Source organism: Amblyraja radiata, chromosome 22 (genome assembly GCF_010909765.2).
Source record: "Amblyraja radiata isolate CabotCenter1 chromosome 22, sAmbRad1.1.pri, whole genome shotgun sequence".
In the NCBI taxonomy this organism is placed as follows: domain Eukaryota; kingdom Metazoa; phylum Chordata; class Chondrichthyes; order Rajiformes; family Rajidae; genus Amblyraja; species Amblyraja radiata.
In genome coordinates this window covers 36813707-36836590 of record NC_045977.1, presented here as the reverse complement: position 1 = coordinate 36836590, position 22884 = coordinate 36813707, and the positions used below count along the sequence as shown (strand labels likewise).

The 22884-nt window shown below is 44.3% G+C and overlaps 1 protein-coding gene across 1 annotated transcript in view; it reads left to right on the top strand.

Annotated features, from left to right (window-relative positions):
* Positions 1-10257: 10257 nt before the first annotated feature.
* LOC116985936 (testis-expressed protein 2-like) overlaps positions 10258-22884 on the top strand; it is a 40268-nt gene continuing 27641 nt past the window's right edge. The window contains exons 1-2 of the mRNA XM_033041062.1: positions 10258-10648; positions 21319-22800. Of these exons, the coding sequence (XP_032896953.1) occupies positions 21349-22800 (1452 nt within the window). The 5' untranslated portion in view covers positions 10258-10648; positions 21319-21348. The remainder of the gene's footprint in view (positions 10649-21318; positions 22801-22884) is intronic.

The following is a 22884-nucleotide window of genomic DNA, read 5'->3' as shown; positions in this document are numbered from 1 at the left end:
ACTTTTTCTCACTGAGAGTTGTAAGTCTGTGGAATTCTCTGCCTCAGAGGGCGGCGGTTCTCTGGATACTTTCAAGAGAGAGCTAGATAGGGCTCTTAAAGATAGCGGAGTCATGGGATATGGGGAGAAGGCAGGAACGGGGTACTGATTGGGGATGATCAGCCATGATCACATTGAATGGTGGTGCTGGCTTGAAGGGCCGAATGGCCTACTCCTGCATCAATTGTCTATTGTCTATTGTCGTGAGCTGGTGTGACGTTCGGCAGACCTAGTTTTGATGCAGCACGGTGGCGCAGCAGTAGAGTTGCTGCCTTACTGCGCCAGAGACCCAGGTTCAATCCAGGTTCGAAAAAGTTACCCCTCAGATTCCTATCAAATCTTTTCCCCCTTCACCTTAAACCTTGTCCTCTTGTCCTCGATTCATCTACTCTGGGCAAGAGACTCTGTGCATCTTCCCGATCTATTCCTCTCATGATTTTATACACAGATGTACAAGCCAGAAATCTTAATCATGCTGAAAGAACCATGAAAAAGAGAACAGTGATTGAAAATAATTGCTTTCTGAATAAGGATTGATATTTTGAGGCCAAGTCTTTATACTTCATGGATTTTGCAGACTAAACAACTTAATCTTTTCTTTAGCTTACCGCATTAATCAGTAACTAAAGCTGAAGTAAACTTCTGGATTTCACTAAATGCTTTGCAAATAGAAAGGCTACGGAATATAGTACAACATAAAATAGGTTTAGTGTCAGAAGATAACTAGAGTCCAGCAATTACTATTGCAAATGGTGGCAGATTTAAATGGATAGAAATTCATCTTTGATTGGATGTATTTAGTGCTGGTGACCAAAGAATAATTTCTCACCAGACAACGTATCACATTATTTTGCTGCTATTTTAACATATATTAATATCTTCAATAGAGAACCAGGCAAAGAAATGTCAAATTACACTGTTATAGTCAATAAATGATTTATAGTCAGGACTATATAACTCCGGATGCCTGAATGTGAGTCAGTCAATCTGGAAGATCACTAGGGAGAGTCCACGACTTTGATTCTAAGCTGTGAATCAACTGAACTGTGAGTCTGCAATGTACTTGCAATAAATGATTTGTTAGCCCTTAATGACAATGCAATGAGTTTGGCTATTTGGTGGCCTGAAATCTGCTTGAAATGCGATGGCATTGAATTTGTTAGCCTGCACTCTGCTTGAAATGCTATGAAATTGAATTTGCTGGCCTACACTCTGATTGAAATGCTATGAAATTGCATTTGCTGACCTGCACTCTGCTTGAAATGCTATAAAATGGAATTTGCTGGCCTGCACTCTGCTGGAAATGCTATGAAATTGCATTTGCTGACCTGCACTCTGCTTGAAATGCTATAAAATGGAATTTGCTGGCCTGCACTCTGCTTGAAATGCTATGGCACTGAATTTGCTGGCCTGCACTCTGCTGGAAATGCTATGAAATTGAAATTGCTGGCCTGCACTCTGCTTGAAATGCTATGAAATTGAATTTGCTGGCCAGCACTGCTTGAAATGCTATGAAATTAAATTTGCTGGCCCGCACTCTGCTTGAAATACTGTGAAACTGAATTTGCTGGCCTGCACTCTGCTTGAAATGTTATGAAACTGAATTTGCTGGCCTGCACTCTGCTGAAATTGAATTTCAGGGAATAGCCGTGAGTGAACTGCCAGCCCACCAGCCCTGAGTGACTGAGCTGCCAGCCCACCAGCCCTGAGTGACTGAGCTGCCAGCCCACCAGCCCTGAGTGACTGAGCTGCCAGCCCACCAGCCCTGAGTGACTGAGCTGCCACCCTACCAGGTGTGAGTGACTGAGCTCCCAGCCCACCAGGCCTGAGTGACTGAGCTACCAGCCCAAGAATCCATTTGGCCCATAGTCCATACTAGCCCTCTGGAAACCAGTCTCTTCGGTCCACAACACCCATACTAGCGCTCCAGAAAGCCCCCCCCATTGGCCACCAATATTGGAATTGGTGGAGAGGTGGAATATTGCATTGAGGGACCAGCCCTCCCTTGTGAACATGTGACCCAACGGGTCCCACTTAGTCTAGTGGTTTATGAGGGAGCACTGTCAGATCACAACTTTTTTGCTCTTGTAATAAAAAAATAATGTTAAAGCAATTCTTACCTTACAGAAGATAAGTAATATCTAAACTGAAGAAAAAAATCATCAGATGTCACAGGGTAATGACATAATTCTATTCAGTGTGCCTACATTAAAGAAAATCGTCCTCTATGGAAATAAAACCAAAACCTAAATATATCATTCTGCATCATTCATGTTTTCTTTCAGCACTTGTGACTTGTTAAACAGCTTATGTGGACATTTGGTTACAGATTTAATTAACAAAGGTTTCTGTTCAAAACCAGTTGCACAGGGATTTCTACAAAATCAGATCAACGCAGAGGGTTTAAAGGGGGATTAGAGGATCTACATCGCACTGTACGTTAGCACTTTTTTTCACATTTGGGACTAAAGTTTGAATTCAGCACAAATTGATCAAATAAAAAAGCACTTAACTCTGTGAATGATGGTTGAATCCCTTTATTTTGTATTTAGTTTAGTTTCGAGACTCAGTGCGGAAACACGGTCTGCGCCAACCAGCGATCCCCACACACGAACACTATCCCGCACCACACTAGGGACAATTTACACCAAGCCAATTAACCTACAAACCATTACGCCTTTGGAGTGTGGGAGCAAAACCGAAGATCTCTGAGAAAACCCACATAGGTCACGGGGAGAACGAACAAACTCCGTACAGGCAGCACCCATAGTCAGGATCGAACCCGGGACTCTGTCGCTATTCCACCGTGCTGCCCTTGTTCCGTTTGGAAAGTAAAATACAGTGTGCTTAAAGATTCTGCAGCCCGTCAAATGATTTCCGAAAACACTTGCCTCAACCGCACTATTAATTCCCTTTCACTGCAGATGCATCTTCACTATCTCGATTCACGTTGTCTGAGTGGCCTGATCTGTGTGTTCATCATAGCCTTGAAGTCAGCCTTGGTTTAATGGCAGCACTCTCACCCCACTTGAGACTTAAGCACGTTACAGGGAAACTCTGGTAGTTCAGCATCCTTGGGTGCATCTGGTGGGACCAGACAGGCAGGCTTTCTAGACTGAAGGACCGAAGCGTTGGAGTAACTCTGCAAGTCAGGCAGCACCTCTGGGGAACATGGAGAGGTGATGTTTCAGGTCAACCCTTCTTGTGTTCTTTTGTATATTAGCCAGCATTTCATTCAGGAAGCCGCATATTTCACTTGAGAAAGTCAAGTATAAAAACTTTTACATGAAGTCACTGTAGAAAATGCAACAGCCAATTTGTAAGTAAGTAAGTAAGTAATTTTTATTTATATAGCACTTCTAAATCAAATCACGTTGAAGCCAAAGGGCTTTACATAGAAAAAAATTAGTTTACCATACGTCCATATAAAATAAAAAAGAAGAAACAAAAGACACAATACACTATAGGATTCAACATGAACGTCCCCCCACAGCAGAATCAACATTATCCACTGTAAGGGAAGGCACCAAAAAGCGCAGTCCTCCTCCTAGTCCTCCTTGTGCCCAGGTAAGACACATAAACAGCAATGACAATGAGCAAGCAATTTGTTTTGTTTAATTTAGTTTAGTGTAGAGACACAGCAGGGAAACAGGCCTTGTGTCCACCGAGTCCACACCGACCAGCGATCCCTGCACATTAACACTATCCCAAACTAGGGGCAATTTTTTTACATTTATACCAAGCCAATTAACTTACAAAGCTGTACGTCTTTGGAGTGTGGGAGAGAACCGAGGTTCTCGGAGAAAACCCAAGCAGGTCACGGGAAGAACATACAAACTCCATACAGACAGTGCCCTTAGCCAGGATTGAACCTGGATCTCTGGCGCTATAAGCGCTGTAAGGCAGCAACTCTCCTGTTGCACCACCATGCTGCCAGTAATTTGGATACAAGGATCTGCAGATGCTAGCTTACAAAATAAAACCCCTCTTAACTCTTCCCCGTCCCCGCCATCCTTTCTCCCCCATGCCCCAACTGGACTCGCACCAAATTCTCCCCTCTCACTCCCCTTACATTCCTTCCTCTAGCTTCACAATTCGCAACTCTCCAATCCTTTTGACTCAATTCTTCAGTCTTGTCATCTCTGGCGTTTGTCCATCATCTACCTATCAACCCCACCTCCCATCCCCCTCAATTGTATCAAGCTATTAACTGCCAGGCTTTGTCCTGCCCCTCCTCTCTTCCAGCTTTCTTTCCCCCCGCCCCCCTACAATCAGTGTGAAGAAGAGTCCTGATCCGAAACTTCACCTATCCATGTGCTCCAGAGATGCTGCCTGGCCCGCTGAGTTACTCCAGCACTTTGTGTCCACCTTGGGTTAAAAAAAAAAACAGCATTTGCAGTCCCTTTTTATTATATTTCCTCCATGACCAAGATCCCCACCCAAGCTAGCCTTGTTTTGTTAGTAGTGCACCGTTTCATTTCGCTGATGTTAATTGAAGGATATTAATTATTTTGGTTTCAAGGTCAAAATATCACAAGTGAAAAATTCACCGTAAGGCATGTCACACGAGATCAACTAATAATTCATGTACACGTTACTTCCTGCACCATATGGTGAAAAGATCTAAAGAGTAGAACTCTGTAAAAATTGTTTATTCCAAGCAGTCACCATTGCCGCTTATGTTTTTTAACATTCTATATGAACTATATTACCTTGGCCTTTTAAGCCTCTGTTCATCATTGGTATATTAGTGCTTCATCAATACCAGATCTGATCAATATCAGATGTATCATATAGAACAGTTTATTTTATATTTAATCCCTACCTGTTCTTTGAACAAAACATTCATCAATGGTTCAAAAAGCTGGTGGCGGTTTATTTAATAACTAAGCTGTATTTTCCAGCTGATCTGTAAAAATGTAAAATCCCCTTTTATAAACTATTTTTATTCTGCAAGATGCAATTAACATCTGGTTGCAATGCCAATTGATACTCGTTTTTCATCTTGGATGTCAAAGATCTGTGCTCTACTGCATGTTAATGGAGTATAATGCAATTGGGATGCACCATATTTTGTGCAAAGGCCTAATGTCCATTCCGATTTTGCATATGTAATTTCGATTGATTGAAAGATACAGCGTGGAAACAGGCACCAACCCAATGAGTCCATGCTGACCTTCGATCACCCATTCACACTAGTTCTACGTTTTCCCTCTTTCACATCCACTTTCTGCACACCAGGGGCAATTTACAGAGGGCCAATTAACCTACAGATCCCCATGACTTTGTGACATGGGAGGAAACCGCAGCACCCGGAGGAAACCCATGTGGTCACAGGGAGAACGTGCAAACTCCACACAGACAGCAACCGAGGTCAGGATCAAACCCGGGTCTCAGATGCTGTGGGGCAGCAGCTCTATCAGCTGTAACACTTGAAATTAATAGTAAAATTAGTGGTTACGGAAAAGGTTGGAGTTAATGTCAGAGCGGCACAGTGGCATTGCGGTAGAGATGGTGCCTCACAGCGCCAGATGCAGTTTTGTAGGTTAATTGGCTTCTGTAAATTGCCCCTAGTGTGTAGGATGTAAGGGTGATCGATGGTTGATGTAGACTCATTGGGCCGAAGGGCCTGTTTTCACGCTGTATCTCTACACTAAACTGAACTAAACATAGTCACCTTGCTTGTAGCCAGCAGATGATGGATAATTACAGGAGGCACTTCTGCCATGTTCCATTCACATTCCGACAAGTGAGAACTACATTTGACACAAACATGAGAATATCTACATCCTCAATGTCATTCTGATGTTTAAGTGACGTTTGGCTCTTTGTGCAAATTCTGATTTATTGTTCTCGCCGTAGTTCGCTGGCTTTGAGGATTTTGAATTTTAATACATTGACCAATCAATTGTTTAGGCTGCTTCTCAACAGTTCCCTGGTGTAATGCAATTTGCTGACCAGCACTTTAATACAGCTGAGCGATGTGTTTTGCTTGACAGCTACCCCGATTATCACTTCGGGATAACAGCTCCCAGACTGTGACGAAAATGGAAATCCATCAATGCACTTTATGCACAAAACAAAATTTGTCACAAAGAACTGCAGCATTTCAATTGTAATATTTCCTTACTTTGTTGTGCACTGCCGATGACTGAAATCAGCCATTAAGCTAAATTATAATTGATATTCAATTCAATTCAATGGTTCAGTGGTTCTTTATTGTCATGTATGCACGGCACAGTGAAATTCTTTTTGCATAGCTCACACATGCATGAGTTGCCATATTTTGGCATAATTTATAATGGTATACAATTTACAATGGTTGTATCAGAAGTCATGAAGCCATGAAGCAACTAGCTTCAACTAGATCAGTCTGAAGAAGGGTTTCGGTCCGAAACGTTGCCTATTTCCTTCGCTCCATAAATGCTGCTGCACCCGCTGAGTTTCTCCAGCATTTTTGTGTACCTTAGCTTCAGTTTCTTCCCAGCTGTCATCAGGCAACTGAATCATCCTACCACAACTAGAGAGAGTCTCCATTGGTGACCCTTGGACTATCTTTGATCGGACTTTACTGGCTTTACCGTGCACGAAACATTATTCCCTTATCATGTATCTGTACACTGTAAATGACTCGATTGTAATCATGTATTGTCTTTCCACTGGGTGATTAGCACACGACAACAGCTTTTCACTGTACCTCTTTAATTACACATGACAATAAACTAAACAGAAATGAGCTCAGTTTGGTTGTCGGTCAGAATTGACTAGTAGGGTCGAAGGGCCTGTTTCCATGTTGCATGACCATCAGATTAATGTATCCACAAAAATCATATAACTATCAGAAAATGTGCAATCTCGTATATTTCTATTCCTTTTGTGCTCATATTAATTACAAATTTCAGGTTAACCTTGAGATTTTACATTACCATAATTTAGTTGAGAATCACTCCGCTAATTATTTGGTAATGTGATAATTTCTTCATTAAAATAATTTGACCATATCGTCAATTTATGAAAATCCTTTTCAAACCCTTCAAACTGAAAATTCCAACATTAATTTTGCAACAATATTACTTGGGTTATCTTTACAATCCTTTTATTTTATGCTACTATGTGCCTGACACAAAGTAAAGATTCTTTACTTTGTGTCAGGAACTCACAGAAAGTAACTCTTATGTGAGTAGACAAAAATGCTGGAGAAACTCAGCGGGTGAGGCAGCATCTATGGAGCGAAGGAATAGGTGACGTTTCGGGTCTCGACCCGAAACGTCACCTGTTCCTTCGCTCCATAGATGCTGCCTCACCCGCTGAGTTTCTCCAGCTTTTTTGTCTACCTTCAATTTTTTCCAGCATTTGCAGTTCTCTCTTAAACTCTTATGGGAGTGTTTAGTTTAGTTACGTTTAGAGATACAGCGTGGGAACCGAGTCGGCGCCGACCAGTGAACACCCAATACACTAGGGATAATTTTCAGAAACTACACGGGTTTGGAATGTGGAAGGAAATCGGGTCACCCAGAGAAAACCCACGAGGTCACAGGGAGAACGTACAAACACTGTACAGACAGGGATTTTAAATCACAACATTAATCAACAAAGGCAAAATAATTGACCTGGTAGGAAGAAAGTGAAAGTTTTTGAAAAAAAAGGTGAGTCAGGAATTGATATTCAGAAGGGATGGTGACATCAAGAAACAGAGTCTATGTTCCTTCTGATGGAAACAGTTAACATGATGTCTGCAGTTCCTGATTAGAACTGCACCAATCATTCACAAGTAAACTTAAAAGATAATCTTCTCCAGAATCGACAGAGTGGAAGAACATAGCAGCTGCTTTCATTCTATCTTTGTTACTTATTTATAGAGTCATAGAGTTATAGTCATGCAGCATTTGAAACAGGCCCTTCGGCCCAACTAGTCCACACCAGCCAACATATCCCATCTACACTAGTCCCACCTGCCTGCTTTTGGCCCACATCCCTCAAAACCTGTCCTATCCATGTACCTATCTAACTGTTTCTTAGTTTAGTTTAGTTTATTGTCACGTGTACTGAGGTACAGTTAAAAGCTTTTGTTGCATGCTAACCAATTAGCAGAAAGACAATACATGATTACAATCCTCATCAGTACCATAAAAATAACTATAACCCTTTGATCATTTGATAGGGTGGGTGACAAAGACACAGAGATCTTCTGGAATAAATATATTTTTTGGCTAGAACCCTGTTTTTCGTTTGTTAAGAATTCAATATATCAAAATCTAAAGACAAATCGTTTTCTCCAGAGATGCTGCCCGACCCGCTGAGTTACTCCAGCATTTTGTGTCTATCTTATGTAAACCAGCATCTGCAGTTCCTTCCTAAACATAAAACAATGATCATTCCTTTGAGCAGCTAAAATGTGTTTCTTCCTCATGTGTTCACAAATCATAGTACCAGAATTAGGCCATTCAGCTCATCGAGTCTACTCCACCATTCAACCATGGCTGATCTATCTTCCCCTCTCAAGCCCATTCTCCTGCTTTCTCCCCAAAACCTTTGACACCCTTATAAATCAAGAATCTGTTAATCTCCACTTTAAAAAAAACCCTGATTCCTGATGTATAAGCAAGGTGGCACAGTGGCACAGCGCTAGAGCTTCCGCCTAACAGTGCTAGTGACCCGGATTCGATCCTGACTACGGATGCTGTCTGTGTGGAGTTTGTATGTTCTCTCTGTGACTGCGTGGGTCTCCTCCGGGTCCTCCAGTTTCCTCGCACATTCTGAAGATGTGCAGGTTTGTAGGTTAATTGACCCTCTGTAAATTACCCCCTAGTGTGTAGCATATAAAAGTGGGATAACGTGAAACTAGTGTATGGGTGATCAATGGTTGGTGTGGACCAGGGTTGCCAACATTCTCACTCCCAAATAAGGGACAAAAGGTCAAAATACGGGACAAATTCCCGACGGCAATTCGTTGACCCCCTTGGCCGTGGCTGGGTGAATGATGAGTTGGCCCGGGTGTTGGACTGCACACAAAGCCCAGCCGGCGGGCCAGTGAGGAGTTTTGGTCCGGCTCCCCATCCAACTCATGAACCGATGATCGGCCATGAGAAAGAGGGGTGGTGGTGTTGGCGGTAAGCGAAGGTCCGAAGGTCGGACAGCTGGCCGGGCTGCCGACCAACGGGTCCACAGGAGGGGGGCGCTGCTGCTGCACTCCATGGGCTGCACTACGTTGGGACGGGTGAGGCTGGGCCGGACGTGGCGCTCCTACCCGACAGTCCCCTCGATCCGAGTAGTAGCAGTCAAGTACGGGACAAACTAATTTAACCCAAAATATGGGATGTCCCGACTAATACGGGACAGTTGGCAACCCTAATGAGAGTGGGCTGAAGGGCCACTTTCCACGCTGTATCTCTAAGATAAACTAAACTAAACTAAATAGACTTTGTAGCTAACTAACGTTACATGTTTGGCAAGCTGTCGATGAGTTGTACTCTAAGGTACACAAAAATGCTGGAGAAACTCAGCGGGTGCAGCAGCATCTATGGAGCGAAGGAAATAGGCGACGTTTCGGGACGAAACCCTTCTTCAGACTGATGGGGGGTGGGGGGGAGAAGGGACATGAGTTGTACTCTGTTCAATTCATATCAGCCATAGGATCGGTGAAGGTAAAATTAGTTTTGCAGCTAACGTGGACTTTAAAGATTATTTTAAAATGATCTTCAATTTGTTTTAGTTTCAGTTTCAGTTTAGTTTATTGTCACATGTACCGAGGTACAGCGAAATGCTTCTGTTGCATGCTATCCGGTCAGCAGAAAGATGATACAAGATTACAATCGAAAAGTAGACACAAAATGCTGGAGTAACTCAGTGGGACAGGCAGGGTGATGATACATGGAGAAAAGGAATTGATGATGTTTCGGGTCGAGACCCTTCTTCAGACTGATCCAATCGTAGTGATTACATCAGACATGATTACAATTGATTCATTCACAGTGTATACGTACATGATAAGGGAATAACCTCTCTAAGGAAGGTTATCCTCGCTGTACTTCATCCTTGTAAGTTTACATATTATTTACAGTAGACACAAGAGCACACAGAAGAGACTGGGTGATATTTCTCTCCCCGACAGCACAAAGCACCACATGCTGTAAGATGCCAGATTGCCAAATGGGGCAGGCTTAGCATTCTGAATGTGGAAAGCAGCTCAGATACAGACTGCACGCTGGCTAAGCAGGGCTGGAGCAGAGGATAATCACATATGTAGCGTCTCTAGCCTGAGCTGCTGCCGTTAGACCCACAAGGCAGAGAAGGCAACATCGGAGGTATGCCCTTTGTGACACGGAGCTGGGACCAGTCCACAGACGCAACGCCGTTTCACAATTCAGATGCCTCGAGGGGGAGAAAAATTACAAACGGAAGCAAGAGAAATGCCACCAGCCACCAGTGATAAGAATCCGTCTTCATGAAGGAATAAAACACCAAAACTGATTTCATTGCAGATAATTTACATTGAAGAGGAAAATGTTACAAGTCAAAGAATGAAGCAGGAACACTGCTACTGTGACAGATATCTCATACATCTAATGAAAGGGATCCAGGCGATGCTGCTCTCTTAAAAAAAAACCTGGTAAGCTCCTATTTTTAAGCTGGCTTCTTTGTTTAGTTTTTGATATGTTAAAAGGGTGGTCAACATCATCCGGAATTGAGGCCACTTAAATTTGTGCAGCATGACTAAAGAGAAATCTGAGATAAACGTCAGGAAAAGGAGTCTTTAAAATCGTGTGTGAAGAGAGTATCTGATTCATTTAGTCACTTGTACCACTGCATTGAAAAATCAGGCAGCAATATTTTTACAATCCAAAATCTTATAACGCTGTATACTTAAGGCATTTTTTTTTTTCAAAAAACCTTCATTTTCTTTCGATCGCGTCAATTATTTTGCCTTTGTCGAATAATGGTTGTGATTTAAATCCTTCATTTTTCTCCATATTTGATCTTGTAACGTGAGGAAACTTTAACCCTGAGAGAGGTGGAACACACTCTCAGCTGACAACCTAGAAACAGCTGTTGTGCACTCACATTAAGAGTTATGTTCAGCGAGTTTCTGACACAATATAGAGAATCTTTATATTCAAGGCACGTTGCAGCATAAAATCAAAGGAGTGTAAAGGTAAATCCAAGTAATTTAGGCGCAGAATTAATGGTGGGATTTTCAGTTTGAAATGGATCTTCATAAATTGATGACATGGTCAAATCATTTTAATGAACATACGATCTCATCACCAAATAACTAGGAGGTAGACAAAAATGCTGGAGAAACTCAGCGGGTGCGGCAGCATCTATGGAGCGAAGGAAACAGGCAACGTTTTGGGCCGAAATGTTGCAATAGACAATAGACAATAGGTGCAGGAGTAGGCCATTTGGCCCTTCGAACCAGTACCGCCATTCAATGTGATCATGGCGGATCGTTGCCTATTTCCTTCACTCCATAGAGGCTGCCGCACCCGCTGAGTTTCTCCAACACTTTTGTCTACCATCTATTTTCCAGCATCTGCAGTTCCTTCTTAACCAAAGGCAGGAACGGGGTACTGATTGGGGATGATCAGCCATGATCACATTGAATGGCGGTGCTGGCTCGAAGGGCCGAATGGCCTACTCCTGCACCTATTGTCTATTGTCTATTGCAGTTCCTTCTTAACCAAATGATTAGGCACTTGATTCTGTATAAAATCATGTTAATGGAAAATCTCATGATTAATTTGTAATTGGTATGAGTATAAATGAGCTAAAACTGTCTGAAGAAGGGTCTCAACCCGAAACATCACCTTTTCCATAGAAGCTGCCTCACCCGCTGAGTTTCTCCAGCATTTTTGACTACCTTCTGATAAAGTCTTTTTTTTTTTTAAAGATAGATTAATCACATGGGGTCATGGAGTCATACAGCACGGATACAGGCCCTTCAGCCCTACTCATCCATTCTGACCAAGATACCCCATCCAAGCTAGTCCCATGAGCTCTCATGTGGCCTATATCCCTCTAAACCATTCCTGTCCATGTACTGTACCTGTCCAAATGCCTTTTAAATGTTGTTATTGTACCTGCCTCAACTCTCTCCTCTGGCACCTCATTCCATATACCCACCACCCTCTGAGTGAAAATGACGCCCGCTCAGGACTATTAAATATTTCCCCTCTCACCTTTGACCTCTGAACTCTAGTTCTTGATCCCCCCACCCCAGGGAAAAACTCTGTGCGTTCACTCTATCTATTCCCCTCATGATTTTATACACCTCTATTAGATCACCCCTCAGGAATAAAGTCCTAGCCTGCCCAACTTCTCCCTGTAGCTCAGGCTCTCGACTCCTGGCTACATCCTTGTAAATCTTCTCCGTATCCTTTCCAGCTTAGATGCATCTTTCCTATAGTAGGGCGACATTAAAAATCTGGTCCCGGCTTGTGGATTTGTAAGCTCTGTTGTTGATTGGTATGTGTTGAACTATTGTATGTTCTGCTGTTCACTGCATATTGTTGACACGGGACATTATCCTTCTCGAGTATTGCTGGTAATATTGAAAATCAATAATCGAGAGATCACGGAATCAGAGTTGGCATAACTATCCTGTTGTCAGTAATGCTTGATGAAGTATTACCGACTGATCTTCACCAGTGCCAGTACTAGCATCATGAATACTGTTGAAGGGTTTAACTTTTGGGGGGGGGGGGGGGGGGGGGGGGATGGGAAGAGGTAAGTATTTAATGAATCCTTTTCTTCTGTAGCAGCCTACTTGCAAATGGATGTCATAAAACACAGTGGTGGTGCAGCTGGTAGAGCTGCTGCCTCACAGCGCCAAGGACCCAGGTTTCGATCCTGACCTTGGGTACTGTCTGCATGGAGTTTGCACCTTCTCCCTGTGACCACTTGGATTTTTCACCGGGCGTTCCGGTTTCCTCCCACATTCTAAAGACGTGCGGGTTTATACGTTAATTGGCCTCTGTAAATTACTCCCAATATGTAGGGAGTGGATGCAAAAGTAGGATAACATAGAACTAGTGTGAACGGGTGATTGCTGGTCAGCGTGGACTCGGTGGGCTGAAGGACCTGTTTCAAAGCTGTATCTTTTCATTCATTTCAATACAATTCAGTTTAATTCAATAAGAATGGAGGAATAGGCCTTTCAGCCCTTCGAGCCTTTTCCACCAGTCAATAAAAACATGGCTAATCTGATCAGGGCTTCAACTACACTTTCCTGCCTAGAGCCCATAGTCGACAAGTCTATCTCTCCCTTGAATATATTTAGTGACTCTTCATCCAGAGCTCCAAGTTATTGAATTTCAATAAATCTTAGTTGTGAACGATGGAATGGTTGATGGAATTTAAAGCAGAGAAATGTGAGGTGTTGCATTTTGGAAAATCTGACATGGGCAGGACGTACACAAGGAATGGTAGAGTAGAGGGTCCTAGCAATGCAGGGACATAGTTCCTTGTAAGTGGCACCACAGGTAGATAGGGTGGTCAAAAAAGGTTATCGGCACATTGGCCTTCATCAATCAAAGTATTGGGTGTAGAAGTTGAGAGGTCATGCTCACGCTGCAGTTATATAAGTTGTTGGTGAGGCCACGTTTAGAGTATTGTGTTCGGTTTTCGTATCCACATTAGAGGAAAGATGTTGTCAAGTTGGGAAGGGTGCAGAGAAGATTTACCAGGATGTTGGCAGGACTCGAGGACCTGTGCTATAGGGAGAGGTTGAGCAGGCTAGAACTTTAATTCTTGGAGCATGGAAGGATGAGGGGTGATCTTAGAGGTGAACAAAATCATGGGAGGAATAGATCTGGTAACTGCGTAGTGTCTTTAGCCCTGAGTAGGGGAATCGAGAACCAGAGGTCAGAGGTTTAAGGTGAAAGGGGAAATATTTAATGGGCGGCACGGTGGCGCAGTGGTAGAGTTGTTGCTTACAGTGCTTGCAGCATTGATGACCCGGGCTTGATCCCGACTATGGGTGTTGTCTGTACGGAGTTTGTACATTTTCTCCAAGGTCTTCGGTTTCCTCCCACACTCCAAAGACATACAGGTCTGTAGGTTAATTGGCTTGGTTTAAATGTAAATTATCCCTAGTGTGTGTAGGATAGTGTTAATGTGCGGGGAGTGCTGGTCGGTGCGGACTCGGTGGGCTGACGGGCCTGTTTCCACGCTGTACCTCTAACACTAAAATAAAACTAAATAGGAATCTGAGGGGTAACTGTTTCACACAAACGCTGGTGGGTGTATGGAATGAGCTGCCAGAGGAAGTACTTGAGGCGGGTACTTTCACAATGCTTAAGAAGCATTTAGATATGTACATGGGGAGGATAGGTTTAGAGGCATATGGGTCAAATGCATGCAGGTGGGACTAGTGCAGATGTGGCATTGATTGGCATGGGCAGTAGGCCGGACTGCCTGTTTTCATGCTTTATGGATCGATGACTTGGAGATGAAATGACTTCCTATTGAATTAATTCCTTTGACATTGACGTACGTATGTACAATGACACCTTCCTTTAGCTAGAGTATTTAAAAAAATCTCGACCCAAAACATTGCCTCTACAGAGGCTGTCCGACCCGCTGAGTTACTCGAGCACATTAGTTGTATTAACACAAAGTGTGGCCTTGGTTGAAGTATGCCAGCAAACGCATGCTGGGAATCCCACTGACCACCCACAAGCGCCAGAGACTCGGGTTCGATCCTGACTACGGTTGCTGTCTTTACGGAGTTTGTACGTTCTCCCCGTGACCACGTGAGTTTTCTCCGGATGCTCCAGTTTCCTCCCACGTTCCAAAGACGTGCTGGTTTGTAGGTTTTTTGGCTTCTGTAAATTGCCCCTGGTGTGTAGGGCAGCACTAGTGTACGGGTGATCGCTGGGTGGCGTGGACTCAGTGGGCCAAAGGGCCTGCATCCACGCTGCATCTCTAAACTATACTCAACGTTTGGTGGTGAGAATATCTGCATTCAATTAGAAACGACAACTTCACGAGTTTCATTACAAACAGCCAACATTTCCATGTTGTTGTGCAATTCTTTTTCCCTTCAGATCTTTCTTACTTTATCTGCCTTTGCCTGGGAGAGGAACAGGAACATTGGCATCGAATCTTGTTTCGCCTGATGCACTAATAATGGAGCAGTAAGGAAACTCTCACACTTCCAGTGGCAGCTGTGGAACTAAGCATGACACCAAACTGCTATGGATATTAAGCCCCACCAAATGTAAACTCTCCTCATCAACAGTGACGGCCAAATTAATCACTCTCAGTTTTTGCTCCGTGACCATCCCCTAGTCTGTCGAAAAAAATTGAAGCTTTCAATTATTTACGTTTGATTAAAATCCGGCAGAGTTGAGTGCATCTCATACAGATGAAATGCTGGCAAGTACACATTGTAATTTGAAACATTGTTTTTACATTGCTCCTGGGGCATGCTTTCAGCTTTTCATCTTAAGTGATGCTTTACCGAGGAGATGAATGGGAAGATAAAGCTTTCCTCTTAGTCTTGATTCTCATCATCCCTCCCTCGTCCCCATCCATTTTTCACTGATAACACATGACCCGCCAATTGCCAAGGTCAACGAAGCTGATGACACGAGTTGTGATCTTTACAAAATAAATGTCTTCACCAAAGGACACAAAGTGCTGGAGTAACTCAGCGGGTCGGGTAGCATCTCTGGAGAACATGGAAAGGTGACGTTTCTGGTCGAGACCCTTCTTCAGACTGATTGCAGGGGGGGATGGGGAGGGGGGGGGGAAGAAAGCTGGGAGAGGCAGGACAGAGCTTGGCACTTATCACTTCACTTATTTTTGTGTCTAATCTGAAAAGCAAATGATTTCATTTTGTAGCTTAGCGATACAGAATGGAAACAGGCCCTTCAGCCCACTGAAGATGGACCCAAAATGCTGGAGTAACTCAGCAGGACAGGCACCATCTCTGGAGAGAAGGAATTGATGACGTTTCAGGATAAGACCGTTCTTAAGTCTGTAGAAGGGCCCGAAGAAGGATCTCGATCCAAAACGTCACCCATTCTTTCTCTCCAGGGATTCTGCCTGTCCCTCTGAGTTACTCCAGCATTTTGTGTCTATCTTCACTTTAGACCAGCATCTGCAGTTCCTTCAGTACACGAGCACTATCCTACACACTAGGGACAATTTACAATTAACAGAAGCCAATTATAGACAATAGACAATAGGTGCAGAAGTAGGCCATTCGGCCCTTCGAGCCAGCACCGCCATTCAATGTGATCATGGCTGATCATCCACAATCAGTACCCCGTTCCTCCCCATATCCCCTGACTCCGCTATCTTTAAGAGCCCTATCTAGCTCTGTCTTGAAAGTATCCAGAGAACTGGCCTCCACCGCCCTCTGAGGCAGAGAATTCCACAGACTCACAAACCTGTACGTCATTGGAGTGTGGGAGGAAACCGGAGCACCCGGAAAAAACCCACGCGGTCACAGGGAGCACTGCAAACTCTGCGCAGCCAGCACCCGTAGTCAGGATCAAACCCAGGTCCCTGGCTCTGTGAGGCAGCAACTCTACCGCTGCGCCACCGTGCCGCCCGGTTTCCACGCTGTATCTTTCATTCAGTGAATTCAATAACTTGTACAATTAAATGAGAACAAATGTATACCTATATTGTAACACTGCATAGAAATGTGATGGAAAGAGTACATCAGTTCCCATGTCCATTATTCTGGCAACGTTTAACGGAGATGGTGATTGATTCATTCCTATCCCCATGTTCTGAGAATTATTTATTTTTTCACAATGATTGGAAATGACTCGGAGAAATGGCACTGAACATCAAAAGGCACTGTGAAGAGGCAAGGAGAATGTAACTCAAAGTGGCAAGCAGAAGTGGACCTTTAGAAATGACCTTAGCAAGTCCCTGGCTCAGTGTACCCAGCAGTACGGTTCAGTATATTGATACAAAGTACAAATGTGAAGATAAAGGCCCCCAACTAGGCACTTAGGCGAACTAATCCTGAGCCAAAGGATTTGTCAGAAATCCAAATAGAAATCCCAGGAATAAAAGTAAGGGGATTGGCGCAAATATATCCAAGCAAGCTGCCTCAACTCAAGCAGAAAGAAGTAGAACACTTAAGTACTAAAGTAGATGCAATACAATAGTCAGGATCGAAGTAACTGAGAGACACTGATGACAAAAATGCATGACTGAGATTGAAGGACAAAGGCCAGAGGGTTGTTTACTATCTGGAGGAGTACACACAAAAATCACCCATTCTCCTGCACTTAACTATCAACAAGATTTTCTGCAGAAACAAAGAACTGCAAATGATGGCGAATATGCAAAAAGGACACAAAGTGCTGGAGTAACTCAGCGGGTCAGGCAGTGGGCGGCACAGTGGTGCAGCAGTAGAGTTGCTGCCGTACAGCGCCAGAGAACTGGGTTTGATCCTGACTATGGGTGCTGTCTGTACAGAGTTTGCATGTTCTCCCTACGATGGGGTGGGTTTTCTCCAGGTGCTCCAGTTTCCTCCCACATTCCAAAGACGTACAGGTTTGTAGGTTAATTAATTTTTGTTCATTGTAAATTGTCCCTAGTGTGTAGGGTAGTGCGCAGCTGTACGGGTGATTGTTGGTCGGCGCGGACTCAGTGGGCCGGATGGCCTGTTTCTGCGTTGTGTCTCTTAAGTCTAAACTAAAGCCTGAAGTCGGGCAGCAGCTATGGAGAACACGGAATCAATCCATGTTCTCTGAAGATGCCACATGACCTGCACAGTTACTCCGGAACTTTGTGCCTCACAGCTCCAGAGGCCCGGGTTCGATCCTGACTTTGGGTTGGTGCCAGTGTGGAGTTTGCACATTGATTGTGTGGGTTTTCTCTGGGTGCTCTGGTTTTCTCCCACATCCCAAGATGTGCAGGGTTGTAATTGAATTGGACTGTACAAGTTGCCACTAGTGTGTAGGGAGTGGATGCAAAAGTTGAATAACATGGAAGTCGAATAGTATGAACAGATGGTCAGCGTGGACACCGTGGGCCGGGGGGCCTGTTGCCATGGTGTACCTTTCAACTAATCACAATGATTTGTTACATAAAACCAATTCTCTACGTTCATAGATACAAAATGCTGGAGTAACTCAGAGGGACAGGCAGCATCTCTGGAGAGAAGGAATGGCTGACTCTGCATTCATCCCTGTTTCATCCTTGTGTGATTCTTGTGGCCACACAATCTTCTCTGCAATGGACAGGTCTTCTTTTTATCAAAACCCTTCAATATAGTCTTTACCTGTCCCCTCTTCAATGGAGGATAAGACTCTGTCCATGTATACTTTGTTCAGCACTCTGTCTATAGAGAGAGTTGCAAAACCTAGCTCCAATGATACAGATAGTATTATGTGCAGAACAGCATTGCTGGAACGAAGTCCTAGAAATGGCTTTGAATGGTGACCAGGTATTAATTTTCTGTCTTCCAGCAGTGCAGCTTATGCAAGATTTAGATCAATAATACTTCTGTATTGGAGTACGATCATGCTTTGATAAAGTTACCTACATATGAAATACAGGCACTGATTCTGCTCCAAAACAAAATAAAAACAGGTTGAGCTTTTGGAAGAAGAGATGCTTGCATTTATGGTGCAACCATTCATGAATTTCAGGACATTCCCAAGGGATATACAGCCAAAGAAGCATTTCAAAGTCAAGAGTGTGTCATATATGAAGCAAATGGGACAATTCTTAAGGGCCTGTCCCATTTTGGATCCGAGGTAATTCAAGAGTTCTCCCAAGTTTTCCCCTGATGTGAACTCGGAGAATGTCCGTAGCGGGTCCGTAGGAGTTCGTGGATGTCTCGTAAGCGGCTCGCACGAGTAAAAAGTAACAATTTTTTTTCATCACTAGTATTTATTCACTCGTGGACATTTTTCACAGTGTTGAAAAAATGTCACAAGTTTACCGGATTCCCCGAGTACCTACCGTTAGTATTACGAGCCGCTACGAGACATCCACAAACTCCTACGGACCAGCTACGGACATTCTCCGAGTTCGAATCTGGGGAAAACTCGGGAGAACTCTTGAATTACTTCATACAGTGGGACAGGCCCTTCACTTGCAGCGGCACAACAGAATATAATAACATAGTACATATGTCAATATAATAAATGAAAATATATATATATATCTTGATATATATATTTTGATATATGTACCATCTGGTGTGGATGGAAAACAGGTTTTACATTTTAGGGTTAACCTACATTATGACATTAATCGTGCTGATGGGGAATGGTAATCAGACTCTTAGACTCGTGCAGCGTGGTAACAGGCCCATCGGTCCAACCTGCCCACACCGACCAACATGTCCCATCTACAATAGTCCTACCTGCCCACGTTATTCTTCTAAACCTATCCTATCCATGTACCTGCCTGAATTTTTCTTCAACGTTGCGAAAATACCTGCCTTAACTACCTCCTCCGGCAGCTTGTTGCATGCAGCCACCACCACCTCAGGTTCCTACTAAATCTTCCCCCCCCCCCCCATACCTTAAAATTATTAGATTTCAGAGAGTTTATGATATTGTTAACCAGACATGAACTTTCTAGAGACACTGTGCAGAAACAGGCCCTTCGGCCCACCGAGTTTGTGTCGACCAGCATTCCCCGCACATTAACACTATCTACACACACTAGGGATAATCTACACATACACCAAAACAATTAACCTACATACCTGTACGTCTTTGGAGTGTGGGAGGAAAGCGAAGATCTTGGAGAAAACCCACGCAGGTCTCGGGGAGAACGTACAAACCCGTACAGACAGCACCCGTAGTCGGGGTCGAACCCGGGTCTCTGGTGCTGCAGCGTTGTAGGGTAGTAACTCTATGCATCCCATGTCATTTTATGTCACATGAAAAGCCTACATAAAATGAAATCATTTGCTATGTCTGTATTGTCTCAATTAAAAAATATTAGAGTTTTATAACAGGGATAAATGCGATTAATTAGATATATGGATACAATTCTACCACAGTCACCTACCCCCTACTCCAGTATAACTGAGACATTTAAAATTGAAATCGAACCAAAAAAAGAACAAATAGCTTAAAAAAAAAATTTTCTCTATGTCACTGAGCGGCACGGTGGCGCAGCGGTAGAGTTGCTGCCTTACAGCGCCAAAGACCCGGGTTCGATCCTGGCTACGGGTGCTGTCTGTACAGAGTTTGTACGTTCTCCCCGCGAACCGCGTGGGTTTTCCCTGAGATCTCCGGTTTCCTCCCACACTCCAAAGACATACAGGTTAGCAGGTTAATTGGTTTGTTATAAGTGTGAACTGTCCCTAGTATGTGTAGGATAGTGTTAATGCGCAGGGATCGCTGGTCGGTGCGGACTCAATGGGCCGAAGGGCCTGTTTCCGTGCTGTATCTCTAACACTGAAAGAATGGTAAACATTAATAGTCTACTCCCTACTCCCACTTAATATATAATACCCCACTGGCATAAATTTGTTTGTATGATGCCAAAAAGCATCAATGTTAGCGGAATGCCATATTTTATTCTCTTGTCAGTTAACTGGGTGATAAAATCAATCAAAATTGCATGAAGAAAAAACCATTAGACATGAATGAATGATTTGCCTGGTGAAAATTAGCTTACTAATTTAGTCTTTGATGCTGATTTTAATCACTTTAATGGTTTCTATAGGTTTTTTGGCACAATGCCCATGAATTCTGATGTTACAGCCCGTTCCCAGCCACCTGTATTTGCCAGGGGCCTCCATTTATCTGGAGTGGATGTTCCCAAGATTCCCAATTTGCTGCCTTGAAGCTTGCTCCATCCTCGACGATGAGCACCTGCGTGTTGGCGGGTCTTCTCAGACGGGGAACTAACCCAATTAACCTGCATGCCTTTGGAGTGTGGGAGGAAACCGGAGCACCCGGAGAAAAGCCACGTGGTGACGGGGAGAACGTACCAACTCCGTACAGACAGCACCCGTAGTCAGGATCGAACCTGCGTCTCTGGCGCTGTAAGGCAGCAGCTCTACCGCTGTGCCACCGTGCTGCCCCTGAAGTGCAAGGTGGTGGTAAATGCCACAGAAAGCTGTGGAGTCCAAGTCAAAGGATATTTTTAAGGCAGAGATAGATAGATTCTTGATTAGTACGTGTGCCACGAGTTATGGGGAGAAGGCAGGAGAATGGGGTTCAGATAGGGAAAGATGGTTCTCTCCAAAACCCCTGACTAATTGGGGTACTAATTAGTTATTTAGGACATTGAGTGGTATGATCTTGTTATAACATCTATTGCAATTTATCTTTGCAGATACATTGATCAGTCTTCGAGCCATAAACCATGGCGGATCTGAGAGAGGATGAACAGGATCAGGAAATGCTGGAAAACTCTTCCAAGCCTTCGGTCGCATCCAAAGCAGAAGAAACTATCCAGAAACAAAGCACAAAACCTATTGCTTCCCACGGCAAAGATATCGTCATCCATTTAACATCACCAGCGAATAATGAGGACTGGGCGAACTTAGAGGAACGAGAACCAACCTCTTCAGTAAGGAGAGAGTATGTTGGAGGAACCTCATCGGTGGACCATAAGGAAGTTCACTTTCTGGAAGAGTGCCCAAGCCTACCGTTGCCAACCTCATCTCTGCCTTCGTCTCCCTCTGTTTCTGGATTCTTTGGGGAATTATTTTTCCCCTCGGTTTCATCCCCTGTGTCCTCTTCGCTCAACTCCTCCAGCTCCTCAGAGTCGACTCCTTTCATCAGCCTGGTCAAATCCCTGTCAGCAGAGATGGAATCCAGGGACGGGTCCTCCTCCTCCTCCTCCTCCCTGAAGCCTCTGCTCAACCTGGTGAAGTCCATCTCCACCGAGACCTCACGCCACGAGCCGGAGGTAACGCAATCCAAGTCGGACTCCAAGTTGAACTTGCACCTTTGGCGACAGTTTACACAGCCCAGGGGGAGAGACGGCGACTCCAAGACTGCTCCGCCCTCGCCCAGCGCCGAGTGCAAGGTGAGTTTTTTCAAAGTTCCCGAAGTCGAAGCCAAACTGGAAGACACCAAGAGGAAACTCTCGGAGGCCATACAAGAGCCCTTGAACATGCTGAGCAAGATGATCGGAGATGAGAGTGGTGGGAGCCCCAAGTTCAGACCTTCGCAAAGGCATTCAAACACTGTGGCTGGCCCCGAGTCCCCCTGCGTTGCTGCTTCTGGTTGGGAGCAGCGATGCAGCAATGATGCGGGCAGCAGCAAGAATGCAAGGACCGGACTGGAGAGGTTCAGGATGGAGATGCTCAAAGCGGAAAGGAAGGAGACTGACAGGCAGTCCAACGCTCAGAGTTCACCGGGAGGGTACAGCAAGAAGGGGAAGCAGAAGAAACAATGTCTGTCCCTCGCTCAAACCAGCGGGGCCGACGACGGGACCACCACCAGGTATGAGATCTGCTCCTTTGGAGATGTGCTCCAGATTGTGGAGACAAAGTCCAGTGAAGACCACTCACTGTGCGGCCAGGAACCATCGTCCTCCCTCGCCAGTGCGTCCTTGACTCCATGCTCTCCTCCCAAAGTGCCAAGTAAAAGGCTGCTGTGTTTTGCCACTCTCGCTTACAGCTACTTTGTCTTCCCTTTGCCAGCGTTCCTCTCGGGCCTCTCCCTCGGCCTTGCCTGTGGCTTTATGATTGGACTGCTCATCATCTCCCTGCACACACCCAGGCGATCGCAACCTGCTCTCCGCACCAATGAACACATTCAACCAGATAACATCATTAGAGAACCCAGGGACTCTGAAGTTGTGAAGGTAAACATTTTGTTTGTAATTGCTCATGGGCGCGTCTGAAGTCTTCAGAAAAGCAAAATAGATTATATCCACCCCCCCCCACCC